At 37.8% G+C, this 12,742-nt stretch overlaps 1 protein-coding gene across 4 annotated transcripts in view; it reads right to left on the bottom strand.

The window, feature by feature from the left end:
* Positions 1–414: 414 nt before the first annotated feature.
* HEATR5B (HEAT repeat containing 5B) overlaps positions 415–12,742 on the bottom strand; it is a 105,852-nt gene continuing 93,524 nt past the window's right edge. For 2 of the 4 annotated variants that reach the window (XM_054473290.2, XM_063648813.1), the window contains 3 exons: positions 10,243–10,394; positions 8,247–8,460; positions 415–1,211 (listed from right to left, as the gene is read on the bottom strand). In XM_054473290.2, the coding sequence (XP_054329265.1) occupies positions 907–1,211; positions 8,247–8,460; positions 10,243–10,394 (671 nt within the window). In that variant the 3' untranslated portion in view covers positions 415–906. Of the gene's footprint in view, positions 1,212–8,246; positions 8,461–10,242; positions 10,395–12,742 lie in introns of those variants that run through there. The other 2 variants (XM_054473297.2, XM_054473307.2) reach the window with 2 other exon arrangements.

Here is a 12,742-nt window from a genome sequence, read left to right as displayed (position 1 = left end):
GTAAAACTTGGTGTTTAAAATTTGCTAAATGCTGTGGCAAACATTCATTTTGTGAATTATCTATTTCGTATGGTAAAATGCCCACTACATGAGAGAATGGCATCACTGTAATTATGCCTAATTCATTTTTGTATCCCCTGCAGCACTTAGCTTGATGCCTTATACACAGTAGGCATTCAATAAATAGCTGATGAAGGAAACTAACCATCATAGCCAGAACTTGAGGTTCTGTAATTATAAAACATAACTGAAGCCAAATTTTAGCCATTAAAAAAAGCAGAATATTATATTACATTTAAACATTTTAGTGAATCTTTAAATGAGAATTTTAATTCTGTTAACAACTAAAATATACATAGCATAATTTAGTAATTTGATATGAAAGCTAAAAGATCCATCAGAAAGATAAGGACATTTTGGGAAATGCTTAGAAAATGCTGTGATTTTATTCATAGTATATACACCACAAAACAGACACTTTCCATTATTTTGATTACTTCAAAATTTAAAATCTGCTTGTTTTTCAACTGATTTTTTTCATGACAGATGCTGAGTTCCCACCCATTTTTTTTCCCTGACAATATCAATAGGCTGGCCCGACTACATGATACAATTGTTTTTAGCATTTAAATTTAAGACTGTGGCTCAGTGTTTGAAAAATAAATAAGTTAACAAAAGAGAAACATTATTAGGAGGAAAATGAAAACATATTCACCACATAATAAAAAAAATCAGTCCTTAAAAATCAGTAAGTGGTGTGAGCATTATTTCACTTAACCTACTTGGAAGCACTATAATACCAATATACAAATAAAACAGAACCCATAGGTAGCCTGGAATGATACAGTGGCCATCACTAATTAGGGGCTAGTTGACAATATAAATACAAATAAATGAAAGTACAAATTAAAAAAAACTTGTTTTTAGCTTAATTGTTGGTGCAGAATGTATGGCGGGGGCTGGTTGTCTGGCAGCCGCTTTAGCTTTGCTTGCTTGGCTTGCACGAACGGCAGTTTCTAGACGCACTTTCAACTCAGGAGCAGCCCCCATTACTGTCTTGAAAGCATGTGGATACAGAGGTCCAATATGCATTAAATTCTGGAGTGCAAACTCATGAAGATCTTTGGAAGCTGAACTTGCTGAGGCAAAAGAATTTTCATCCAGCAGGTAAGATATTAAAGTGGGAACTAAAAGAGCAAGTAGCTGGACTCCTGTAAATAATAAAGTATGAAAAAAGATCACAAACATAAGGATTATAATAAACTTTAAAAACTAGGCAATTGCCATGGAAGACTGAACGTAATAAAATATAAGTACACATGCACAGCCTACTTTAGAGCTCAATAACTTCTAATTAATATTAAATATTTACTAAATGTCCAAGCTGGAAACCAGGTTTGTTAATACTGTGTATTTTACATTTATATTAATTTGTTTTACTTAAAAAAAAATGGGCCAAAGGTTAAAAAGTAATAAAACACTTTACAATTGCCACCTGGTAGAATGTATCTTGAGAATAAGATTATAAAATTTTTACGGGCATTAGAATCAGGAGATTGGAGTGAGGAACAGAAACCTGAAAAACATCTATTTACCATTATTTAACTAACACTAGTTGTTTCTTTCCTCTTTAAGTAGAAATACAATACAACTTTTTCCTATTTCATCATCCCCCAAAACTCACAGCGAGGGGAAATTCCTCAAAACTAAGGGAATACATAAGCTTAGGGTTAAAAAACAAGAACCTATGTCTGACTGATATAAATTCCAAGTTCTTAAAAAAATATTTATTTGGAGGCTTCATCTCCTTTTGTTAGTCTTTTGTCTGTACTTATTAACAACTCCATCCTGGGATATAAGTTTCATTAAAGGTGACTTTTTTTAACAATTAACCTTTATATGTAATTGTGTGTGTGTATAACATCTCATAATCACATTGAGAATTACGCTTTCTCCCCCTTAATTACTGTTAATTTTTGTAGAATGACAACTGACGCAATTGTAAGGCAGCAGGAAGCATCTGGTAGAGAATGTGTGACACTCACTGATGTCAGCAAGGACAATGATAATAATCAGTGAAGCCTTTCCAGAATCCCAGTCCCACCCTGGACCTTACTCCCTATTTTCTTTCCCTGCTGTATTTTTTTCTTCACAGCTCCTATCAATTCCTGCATCTAACTATAGATGTTATATCTACATCTAAAATTGATATATCCATCATCACTATATAAAATTGTACAAAGATACATGTCTACATATAATAGACACAGATACATATATATATATACACACACATGTATAGGGGACGAGAAGTGTTTATTGTCTGTGTTTTCCTACCAGAAATGTAAGCTCCATGAGATCAGGGACCTTTGCCTGTTTTATTTCATGCTAAATTCTCAATGCCTAGAATACTACCTGGTACACAGGCATCCAGTAACTATGCTTTGAATGAATAAACATACACACTTTTTCTCTTGGCAACTACCCAGAAGTTTCCAATAAATTGGATTTGTTTCCATATTAAGTTTTCAGAAAAGAGGTAAAAAGCTTATTTTTAAAGTCCCAGGTAAATCCTCCAATCTTCTAGATTTAGTTCAATTTCCCTCATGTAGAATGTTAATAGTATTACAGGGGTGGGCTCATGCCTGTAATCCTAGCACTTTGGGAGGCCAAGGTGGGCGGATCCCCTGGTCAGGAGTTTGAGACCAGTCTGGCCAACAGGGCGAAACCCTGTCTCTACTAAATATACAAAAAATTTGATTAGGCGCGGTGGCTCATGCCTGTAATCCCAGCACTTTGGGAGGCCGAGGCAGACGGATCACCTGAGGTCAGGAGTTTGAGACCAGCCTGACCAACATGGAGAAACCCTATCTCTACTAAAAATACAAAAAAAAAAATTAGCCAGGCATGGTGGCGCATGCCTGTAATCCCAGCTACTAGGGAGGCTGAGGCAGGAGAATCGCTTGAATATGGAAGGCGGAGGTTGTGGTGAGCTGAGATCGTGCCGTTGCACTCCAGCCTGGGCAACAAGAGCGAAACTCTGTCTCAAAAAACAAAACAAAACAAAACAAAAAAACCCAAAAATATTAGCTGGGTGTGGTAGCACATGCCTGTAATCCCAGCTACTCTGGAGGCTGAGGCAGGAGAATCACTTGAACCTGGGAGGCAGAGGTCGCAGTGAGCAGAGATCGTGCCATTGCACTCCAGCATGGGCGACAAAGTGAGACGCTCTTTCAAAAAAAAAAAAAAAATGTTAATAGTATTATAAAAGCTGGCTTTCATAATAAAAATAGAGAGTTATAAAATATATATAAAATTATCTTCAGTATATTGGCTTACTAAATCGGAAGAGGTTTCAATAGTAGGTTTTCAACAGTAGGTTGAAAATTAAGGTTTTGGTTTTAACAATTTTAAAATATAACTGGAGGCCGGATGCGGTGGCTCACGCCTGTAATCCCAGCACTTTGGGAGGCTGAGGTGGGTGGATCACCTGAGGCCAGGAGTTCGAGACCAGCCTGGCCAACATGGTGAAACCCTATCTCTACTGAAAATATAACAAATTAGCTGGACGTGGTGGCAGGCGCCTGTAATCCCAGCTACTCCTGAGGCTGAGGCAGGAGAATCGCTTGAATTCGGGAGGCGGAGGTTGCAGTGAGCCAAGATCAGGCCACTGCACTCCAGCCTGGGCAACAAGAGCGAAAGTCTGTCTCAAAAAAAAAAAAAAAAAAAAAAAAAAAAAAATATATATATATATATATATATACACACACACACACATATATGTGTGTATATGTATATATATACACATTATATATATAACTGGAAAAAATATAAGTTATTTAACTATTCATCAAATATCTAGAAATATGCTAAGCATTATAGGAAATGTTATATAATTTGTTTCTACCTGGATTCTTTTATTATCTAAATGAAAACAGTAGACAGCACATAGAACAATTAGAGTACTAGGTGCTAAAAAAATGTGGGTAGCATTTCCGTATAGAATTCACCAAGAGAATCATGAAGCTGAGGAATACTTTGGGATTTTATTTGGTTGGTTACAAATACCAAATAAATTCTATGAAGAGTAAGATCAGAGTGAGCTAAGTAATTAGGCAATGTTTCTCAAAGAAAAGATCTAATGTAGGTTTAATAGATTTGTATAAGAAGAAAAGGAGAAAAAACAACTGAGGAAAGTGAAAATAATATGAACAATGTAAGCGATTAAAAGGAGCACAGAAAGAAAACTGGTCTGGTCAGGTTAGTAGGTACATGTTTGGGAGCAGAAAAAATATTTTGAAAAGCAAGCAAAGATGTTCAGACTTGATGCTGTAAGGAAAAAGTAAACTTTTCCAAATTCTTAAGCAAAGGAGAGATAAAATTACTTTAGGTAAATTTGATGGGAAATATCAGCTAGGAAAACTATTATAGTTATCTATTTAGGAGGTGATTAGATATAAGAATAAGGTGCAAGTTTCTCTTGAAACCTAGAGAAATTTCAGAAAGAGATGGGACAAGATTTGAATAATAGATTCAATAAAGATGATGAACAAGGAGTCAAATACAATTCTAATATTTTTAGCTTATAACCTTGGTCATGCAGGGTGAAAAAACATATACTGCCCATTCTTATACCGGATACTGTAAAGTTGACAACAAAATTAACATCTGTAAATGGGATGAAAAAAGTTGAATGACTTAAATTCAAAAGCTGAAAATTTACCCTGTTGGAATCATGTAACTATGTAAAATATGAAGTGAAGTATAAAAATGATGCCATCAAATTAGTATGATTTACATTCATTCATTTATTTGATGGTATCCTCCTAATGAATGTCATCTTATTTCACTAATGAGACTTGTTTGCCTTTAGTTTTTGCATGGCATTTAGTCTTAGATTCAGTTTTAATTTTAAAAACAGGCAAACTGCTTATTCTACCTCTTAAAAGTCTTGTTAGAGTACAAAACATCTGTTATCTGAGTAGTGAAGCAGTCCATTAAAAAAATGAAGAAATCACGATGGTGCTTTTTTTTGTTTTTTGTTTTTTTTTTTTTTGAGACAAGAGTCTCACTCTGTTGCCCAGGCTGGAGTGCAGTGGCGCGATCTCAGCTCACTGCAACCTCTGCCTCCTGGGTTCAAACGATTCTCCTGCCTCAGCCTCCTGAGTAGCTGACATTACAGGCACCCGTCACCACACCCGGCTTTTTTTTTCTTTCTTTCTTTCTTTTTTTTTTTTTTTTTTTTTTTAGTAGAGACGGGGTTTCACCATACTGGCCAGGCTGGTCCTGAACTCGTGATCCACCCGCCTTGGTCTCCCAAAATGTTGGCATTACAGGCGTGAGCCACCACACCTGACCGATGGTGCTGATCATTGCTACACCTCACTAATAACGCTATAAATTGGTCTGGTAGATAGTTGAAATTACAATGCTTTGGTTGTTTTGTATCTTAAACTGAAAAAGGGTCACTTATTTCAAGGACATTGCTAAAGCCTAACTAGCTATTAAACTATATTTAATTATACAAATGATATATATATTCTTACTGCCAAAAAAATCAAACAATACAGAATTAAAAAAAAAAAAAAGTTCCCTTCCCTATCTGTCCTCATGCTAAATTTAATTCCAAATTAGGGTGCCTGTACAGGAATTGATCCCAAGAGTCAACTCAAAAATATTTTAAATACTAGAATGCAATAAAACTTAGTGCTGGGATTACAAAGTGAGTAAGATTCAGTCCTCATCTTTATGGAATTTACAATTAGTAAAATAAAAATACAAATAAAGTTATTTTGATTTGCCAAACATAGGCAATGTCAGTCATAACATTTTTGCCTAAATAACCTATATTGTTACTAATTTCAACTAAATTTATCAACTCCAAACACTGCCTTTTCTGACTTTCCCAATTTTGATGTTATTTTCATGCAACATAGTAATATTTGCTTCTTTTCTTTTGCCTTCTATAACCAGTTAATCATCAAATCAGATAAACCTTTCTTCCACTTTCTCCTCTGCATTCTTTTCTTCTACTGGCATAGTTCTGGATTATTATTTTATAGAGGAGCTACTGAAATCGCTTTTCAAAAATCTCTACTACTTTTCCAATTTTCTGTGAAATGTTTTTAAAAGAAGAGGAAAAAATTTTTAACATAAAAGAAAAAACAGGTACAGTTTGTAGGTGGAGAGCAATCTGACAATATAGATTAAAAGTCTTGTTTTCTTTTTTTTGAGATGGAGTCTCGCTCTGTCACCCAGGCTGGAGCCCAATGGGGCGATCTCAGCTCACTGCAACCTCCGCCTCCTGGGTTCAAGCAATTCTCCCGTCCAGCCTCCTGAGTAGCTGGGATTACAGGCGCATACCACCAGGCCTGGCTAATTTTTGTACTTTTAGTAGAGACAGAGTTTCATCATATTGTTCAGGCTGGTCTCGAACTCCTGATCTCAGGTGATCCGCCTGCCTTGGCCTCCCAAAGTGCTGGGATTACAGGCAGGAGCCACCGCGCGCAGCTAATTTTTTGTATTTTTAGTAGAGATGGGGTTCCACCATGTTTGCCAGGCTAGTCTTAAACTCCTGATCTCAAGTGATCTGCTCGCCTTGGCCTCCCAAAGTGTTGGGTTTACAGGCATGAGCCACTGCGCCTGGCCAATTAAAAGTCTTAAAATGTGCATTCCCTTCTCTCCAGTAGTTTCACTCTTAGGAATCTGACACACATAATTTAAGAATAAAGATGCTCATCTCGGCCAGGTGCAGTGGCTCACGCTTGTAATCCCAGCACTTTGGGAGGCTGAGGCAGGTGGATTACTAGAGGTGAGGAGTTCAAGACCAGCTTGGCCAACGTGGTGAAACCCCATCTCTACTCAAAATACAAAAATGAGCCAGGCGTTGTGGCGCATGCCTGTAATCCCAGCTACTCAGGAGGCTGAGGCAGGAGAATCACTTGAACTTCAGAGGTGGAGGTTGCGGTGAGCCAAGATCGTGCCACTGCACTCCAGCCTGGGTAAGACTTTGTTTCAAAAAAAAAAAAAGAAAGCTTCATTTGTGATCTTGAAAAATTAAAAACAGCTTAATGTTCAATCATAAGACACTAGTTTAAAAAGTACAGTCTCTCTACAATTAAAAATCACATTTTGAAGGACAAATATTGTGATAAAATCAAAGCTTAAGTATTAAGGGAATGAAGAAAATAAATTAAACTGCATAAGTCTCTGGTTGAATGGATGTATGCAGTAGTTTTTCATTAAATTAAAAAAAAATTCTAAATAAAAAGTTTTGAGATATTAATTATGTTTGGTATTAATACTTAACTAGTTATATTTGTTATAAAGGTTTTATACCTCGATTATGAAGATTAGAATGTATTATTTTAAAACCCTATGAAATGGGCACGGTAGCTCACACCTGTAATCCTAGCACTTTGAAAGGACAAGGTGGGTGGATTGCTTGAGTCCAGGAGGAGTCAGAGACCAATCTGGGCAACATGGCGAAATCCTGTCTCTACAAAAAATACAAAAATTAGCCAGGCATGGTGGCACGTGCCTGTAGTCCCAGCTACTCGGGAGGCCGAGGTGGGAGGATTGTTTCAGTGCAGGAGGCAGAGGTTGCAGTGAGTCAAGATGGTGCCATTGCATGCCAGCCTGGGTGACAGAGCGAGACTGTCTAAAAAAAAAGAAAAAAAAAACCCTATTAAACATCTATATTTTTCCTAGATCTTAAGGGATGCATACATTCCTAGAAAATAAAAAAAAAAAATCACTGTGTTGAAACGCCATGGGCAATTCATTTTAAATTCCTGCTCAAAAACAAACAAACAAAAAAATCAACTCACTACATTATGTAACATAAGCAAAGGCCTGTTTTTTCTTCTTTTCTTTTTTTTTGATACGGAGTCTCGCTCTGTTGCCAGGCTGGAGTGCACTGGCACGATCTTGGCTCACTGCAACCTCCAACTCCCGGGTTCAAGTGATTCTCCTGTTTCAGCCTTCCGAGTAGCTGGGACAGCAGGTGTGCGCCACCACGCTCAGCTAATTTTTGTATTATTAGTAGAGATGGGGTTTCACTATGTTGGCCAGGATGGTCTCGATCTCTTGACCTCATGATCCACCCACCTTGGCCTCCCAGAGTGCTGGGACTCCCAAAGTGTAAGCCACCGCGCCCAACAGGCCTGTTTCTAATATCAAATAAGATTTATATACAATATAGATCTTCATTTTGAACTAGTAGCTTTTTATAAGAATATACTTACTGTTTTGTTCTTCACCAAGAGCAACCAATGTTTCAAGAACTTTTATTCCTTCTTGAACCGCTAAAAGCTCTATGTTACTGGCTGGTCTGTTTCTTTCAACAGCTTTTAGCTTTTCAACCACTATTGGAGCTAATGAATGAATATAAGGAGTTGAAAGGGCGCGATTGGAATGTTGGAAGACTGAGAGGAGAAGCTGGTAACATTTGGCTTGAACCTATATAAGAAGAACATATTATCAATTAACATGTGTATAGTTTTTATTTGCTCTACGATCACATTGCATCTTACTCTGTACTGAAAATAAGTGATACTGCAGGATGAAAATGGAAATTACATTTTCTACTTAGAGTAATGGAGTAGAATAGAATTTTCTGACAAAAATTAGTCAAAAATGTTCATATATTTTAATGACCAGATCACCATGCTTATACAATTCCTGTATTTCTTTTTTTTTAATTTTTTTGAGATGGAGTCTCGCTCTGTCGCCAGGCTAGAGTGCAGTGGCACCATTTTGGCTCACTGCAATCTCTGCCTCCCGGGTTCAAGCGATTCTCCTGCCTCAGCCTCCCAAGTAGCTGGGATTACAGGTGTGCACCACCACACCCAGCTAATTTTTGCATTTTTAGTAGAGATGGGGTTTCACCATGTTGGCCAGGATGGTCTCAATCTCCTGACCTTGTGATCTGCCTGCTTTGGCCTCCCAAAGTGCTGGGATTACAGGTGTAAGCCACCATGCCCGGCCAATTCCTGTATTTTTATACTGTGAAATAAGTTAGAAATCAGTTATTCCCACTTCTGTTTTTAATTCTTCCTTTAATGTACAATTGTCCCTCCCATTTTAACCAAATATATTTAGTAAGGAAGGTTAATATTTGAATGATCTGAAACAAAGCTATAAAAATACATTGCTTAGATATCTCAAAACCATTTGATTCCCTGGAAATGACTGTTAACAATGTAAGGTTTCCAGACCTAGAAAATAAAGTCTTACTGGCTCCACTTTGTATTAGAAAGGCTTCAGATTAACACTTTTTTAAAAAAAGGAAGGAAGGAAAGAAAGAAGAGAGGGAGGGAAGACCCACCAATATATGGGACAGAGTGGAAGAAAACTATTTCAGTGCTTTGGTAGAACACAAGTGGCTAAATCTGGCTAGACACAAGAAAAACCTGAAGAACATTTTAAATATACAGATCCTGGAGCCACCTATCTGGAGACTCAGATTCAGGAAGACAGTAGTGGAGTCCAAGAATGTTTCTTTTCTTTTTTTTTTTTTTGAGACAGAGTCTCATACTGTTGCCCGGGCTGGAGTGCAATGGCACAATCTCAACTCATTCCACCTGCTGGGTTCAAGTGATTCTCCTGCCTCAGCCTCCCAAGTAGCTGGGATTACAGGTGCCTGCCACCACACCTGGCTATTTTTTTTGTTTTAGTAGAGATGGGGTTTCACTACAGGCTGGTCTCCAACTCCTGACCTCCTGATCTGCCTGCCTTGGCCTCCCAAAGTGCTGGGATTACAGGCGTGAGCCACCGCGCCTGGCCTTCAAGAATGTTTGTGCTTTTTAAAATTTCTGACATGTAGCAGGCTTGAGAATCACAAGTTTAGACTCTGACATTGTAAAATAAATTCTTACTTTCTAGACAAACTACAGTTTCTAGTAGGTTCATTAAAATGTCTAATAATATAAACTTCTCCTTTAATGTCCTTAGCGTCATTTAAATAAACACTGGAAAACATAATCATAGACTCTTGTCTCTACCAGTATGCCCTGGGGTTAATCAAATATTTCAGATATTGAAGAATTTCTACATATGTGAATAAACATACACATGTGTTCTAGTGCTTAAACCCAGTGATTTGTTTCAGTTTTTCCATTCAAAAGCCATAGTGCAAATACTTAGCTTTTCATTATGTATCACATATTTTAATGAATCAATCTGACATTTTCCTGATAAAGGGAAATGTTTTTATCTATGTCTGTGTAAAGTGTAACTTACCCATGGGTCACATGAATTTAATGCATTTTTAAATCTGTTCATGCAGCCATTCTGTAATGACTGGACTCCTATTATTTCATTACTAGCAGACCACAGGAAGAGTGCAATTGCTGTTAGCATGCTTACTTCATCAGGTGTAGGTACAGAGTCTTCTGAAAATGAAAAATGAAAGAAGTGTGCTGTTTCTAAAACATTTTGGAATTTTATTTTTTTATTTTTGTAGGAGAGACGTTGTATTGCCATGTTGTCCAGGCTGCTCTTGAACTCCTGAGCTCAAGTGATCCTTCTGCCTTGGCCTCCCAAAGTGCTGGGATTACAGGTGTCAGCCACTGTGCCTGGCCAGAATTTTAATCTTGAACAATCATCTCTCTCTCCCCCCAACATTTATAGTAGTACTTGCCTCAACCTAATACAGTCCACAGACAACTGTAAGAAGTTCAATGTATAAAGTTACATGTATGCAGTTATATTTAATGCTAAATGATTATAAAATATTCTAACTAATTTTAAAATCCAGAGTACATTTTTAAGTGATATCTCCTTTCAATTTAGTAAATATGAAAACCTGTAAATTCCATACAACCATTAAAAAAACGGTTGGCTGCAGTGGCTCACGCCTGTAATCCCAGCACTTTGGGAGGCCGAGGCAGGCTGACTACCTGAGGTTAGGAGTTCGAGACCAGCCTGACCACAAAATTAGCCAGGCATGGTGGTGCATGCCTGTAATCCCAGCTACTTGGGAGGCTGAGGCAGGAGAATCGCTTGAACCAGGGAGGTGGAGGTTGCAGTGAGCCAAGAGCGTGTCATTGCACTCCAGCCTGGGCAACAAAAGCGAAACTCTGTCTCAAAAAAAAAAAAAACAAAAAACAAAAAACAAAAAAAAAAACTTAGACAATTTCCTGAAGACAGTGTTTTAAGAATTTTAAGGAATTACTTGCCATTACATTTATTCAGGAATAGAAACAACTTGAACAGAAATATAGTATGTAATTAAAAATACTAGAAATATGAACATTTATTCTAAAGAACAGTATTTCTGAACATACAAAATACGAGTTCCAAACATTTTGTGATTATCATTTCTTCAATAGAACTGATCCCTACCTTTTGCGTAAATTTGAGCTATTTTGGCAACTGTAAATACCCAGTGATAATCAGTACTTTAGTAGGATTATGAACATATACATTTGACATGCTAACATTATCTCATAATAAGGGTACCAGCCTTTTGTAATATGGAATAAAGGGTTAAGAACAATAGTCTAGAAAAAGTCCATTAACTTAATGTAAAGAAATAAAGTTTAAAAAAAGCGATGTCGGCTGGGTGTGGTGGCTCACGCCTGTAATTCCAGCACTTCGGGATTTCTAGAACAGACTGGACAACATGGTGAAACCTCATTTCTACTAAAAATACAAAAATTAGCTGGGCATGGCGGCGCATGCCTGTAATCCCAGCTATTTGGGAGGCTGAGGCTACAGAATCGCTTGGACCCGGGAGGCAGAGGTTGCAGTGAGCCAAGATTGCACTACTGCACTCCAGCCTGGGTGACAGAGTGAGACTTAGTCTCAAAACAAACAAACAAAAAAACAAACAAAAGAGATGTAAAATTTGAAGGATTTAATCAATTTATAATAACCTGAGTCACAAATGTTAAAAACCTGAGAACCCACCCAGACTAGGTAGCTCACTCCTGTAATCCCAGCACTTTGGGAAACTAAATTGGGAGGACTGCTTGAGCTCAGGAATTCAAGACTAGCCTGGGCAATATGGTGAGACCCTGTCTCTACAAAAAACAAAAAAATTAGCCAAGCATGGTGGTGCATGCCTGCAGTCCCAGCTACCTGGGAGGCTGAGGCAGGAGGATCACTTCAGCCCTAGAGGTTAAGGTGGCAGTGAGCTGCGTTCATGCCACCGCACTCCAGCCTGGGTGACAGAGTGAGACCCTGTCTCAAAAACAAACAAACAAACAAACAAAAAAACCTAAAACAAAAAAACCCTGAAAACCCCATCATAGGAATTTATTCTACGTAGAATATAATCTCTTACTCAGAGTTGGCAATGCTGCAAGCAATTTTTTATCAAAAATTATTTTATTTTCATTTTTAGAAATTAATTTTTTTTCTTTTTCCCCCCCAGAAAGAGCTGGGGTGCAGTGCCATGATCATAACTCACTGCAGCCTTGAACTCCTGGGCTCAAGCAACCCTCCCGCCTCAGCCTCCCGAGGAGGTGGGACTACAGGCATGCACCACCACGTCCAGCTGAATTTAAAAATTTTTTATAGAGACAGCGTCTTACCATATTGCCCAGGAAAGTCTCGAACTTCTGGCCTAAAGCAACCCTCCCACCTTGGCCTCCCAAAGTGCTGGGATTACAGGTGAACCAAGGTGTCCGGCCCCATTTTATTTTTAAATTGTGATTTTAAGAAGATTGGGCATCTAAATATGACTTTCTACTGAAAGGAATCAAGGCTTTTGGAGAAGGGGCTGATTCTAGAACAG

This window comes from Pongo pygmaeus, chromosome 12 (genome assembly GCF_028885625.2).
Source record: "Pongo pygmaeus isolate AG05252 chromosome 12, NHGRI_mPonPyg2-v2.0_pri, whole genome shotgun sequence".
NCBI classification, from domain to species: domain Eukaryota; kingdom Metazoa; phylum Chordata; class Mammalia; order Primates; family Hominidae; genus Pongo; species Pongo pygmaeus.
This window is presented reverse-complemented; position numbering and strand designations above follow the sequence as displayed.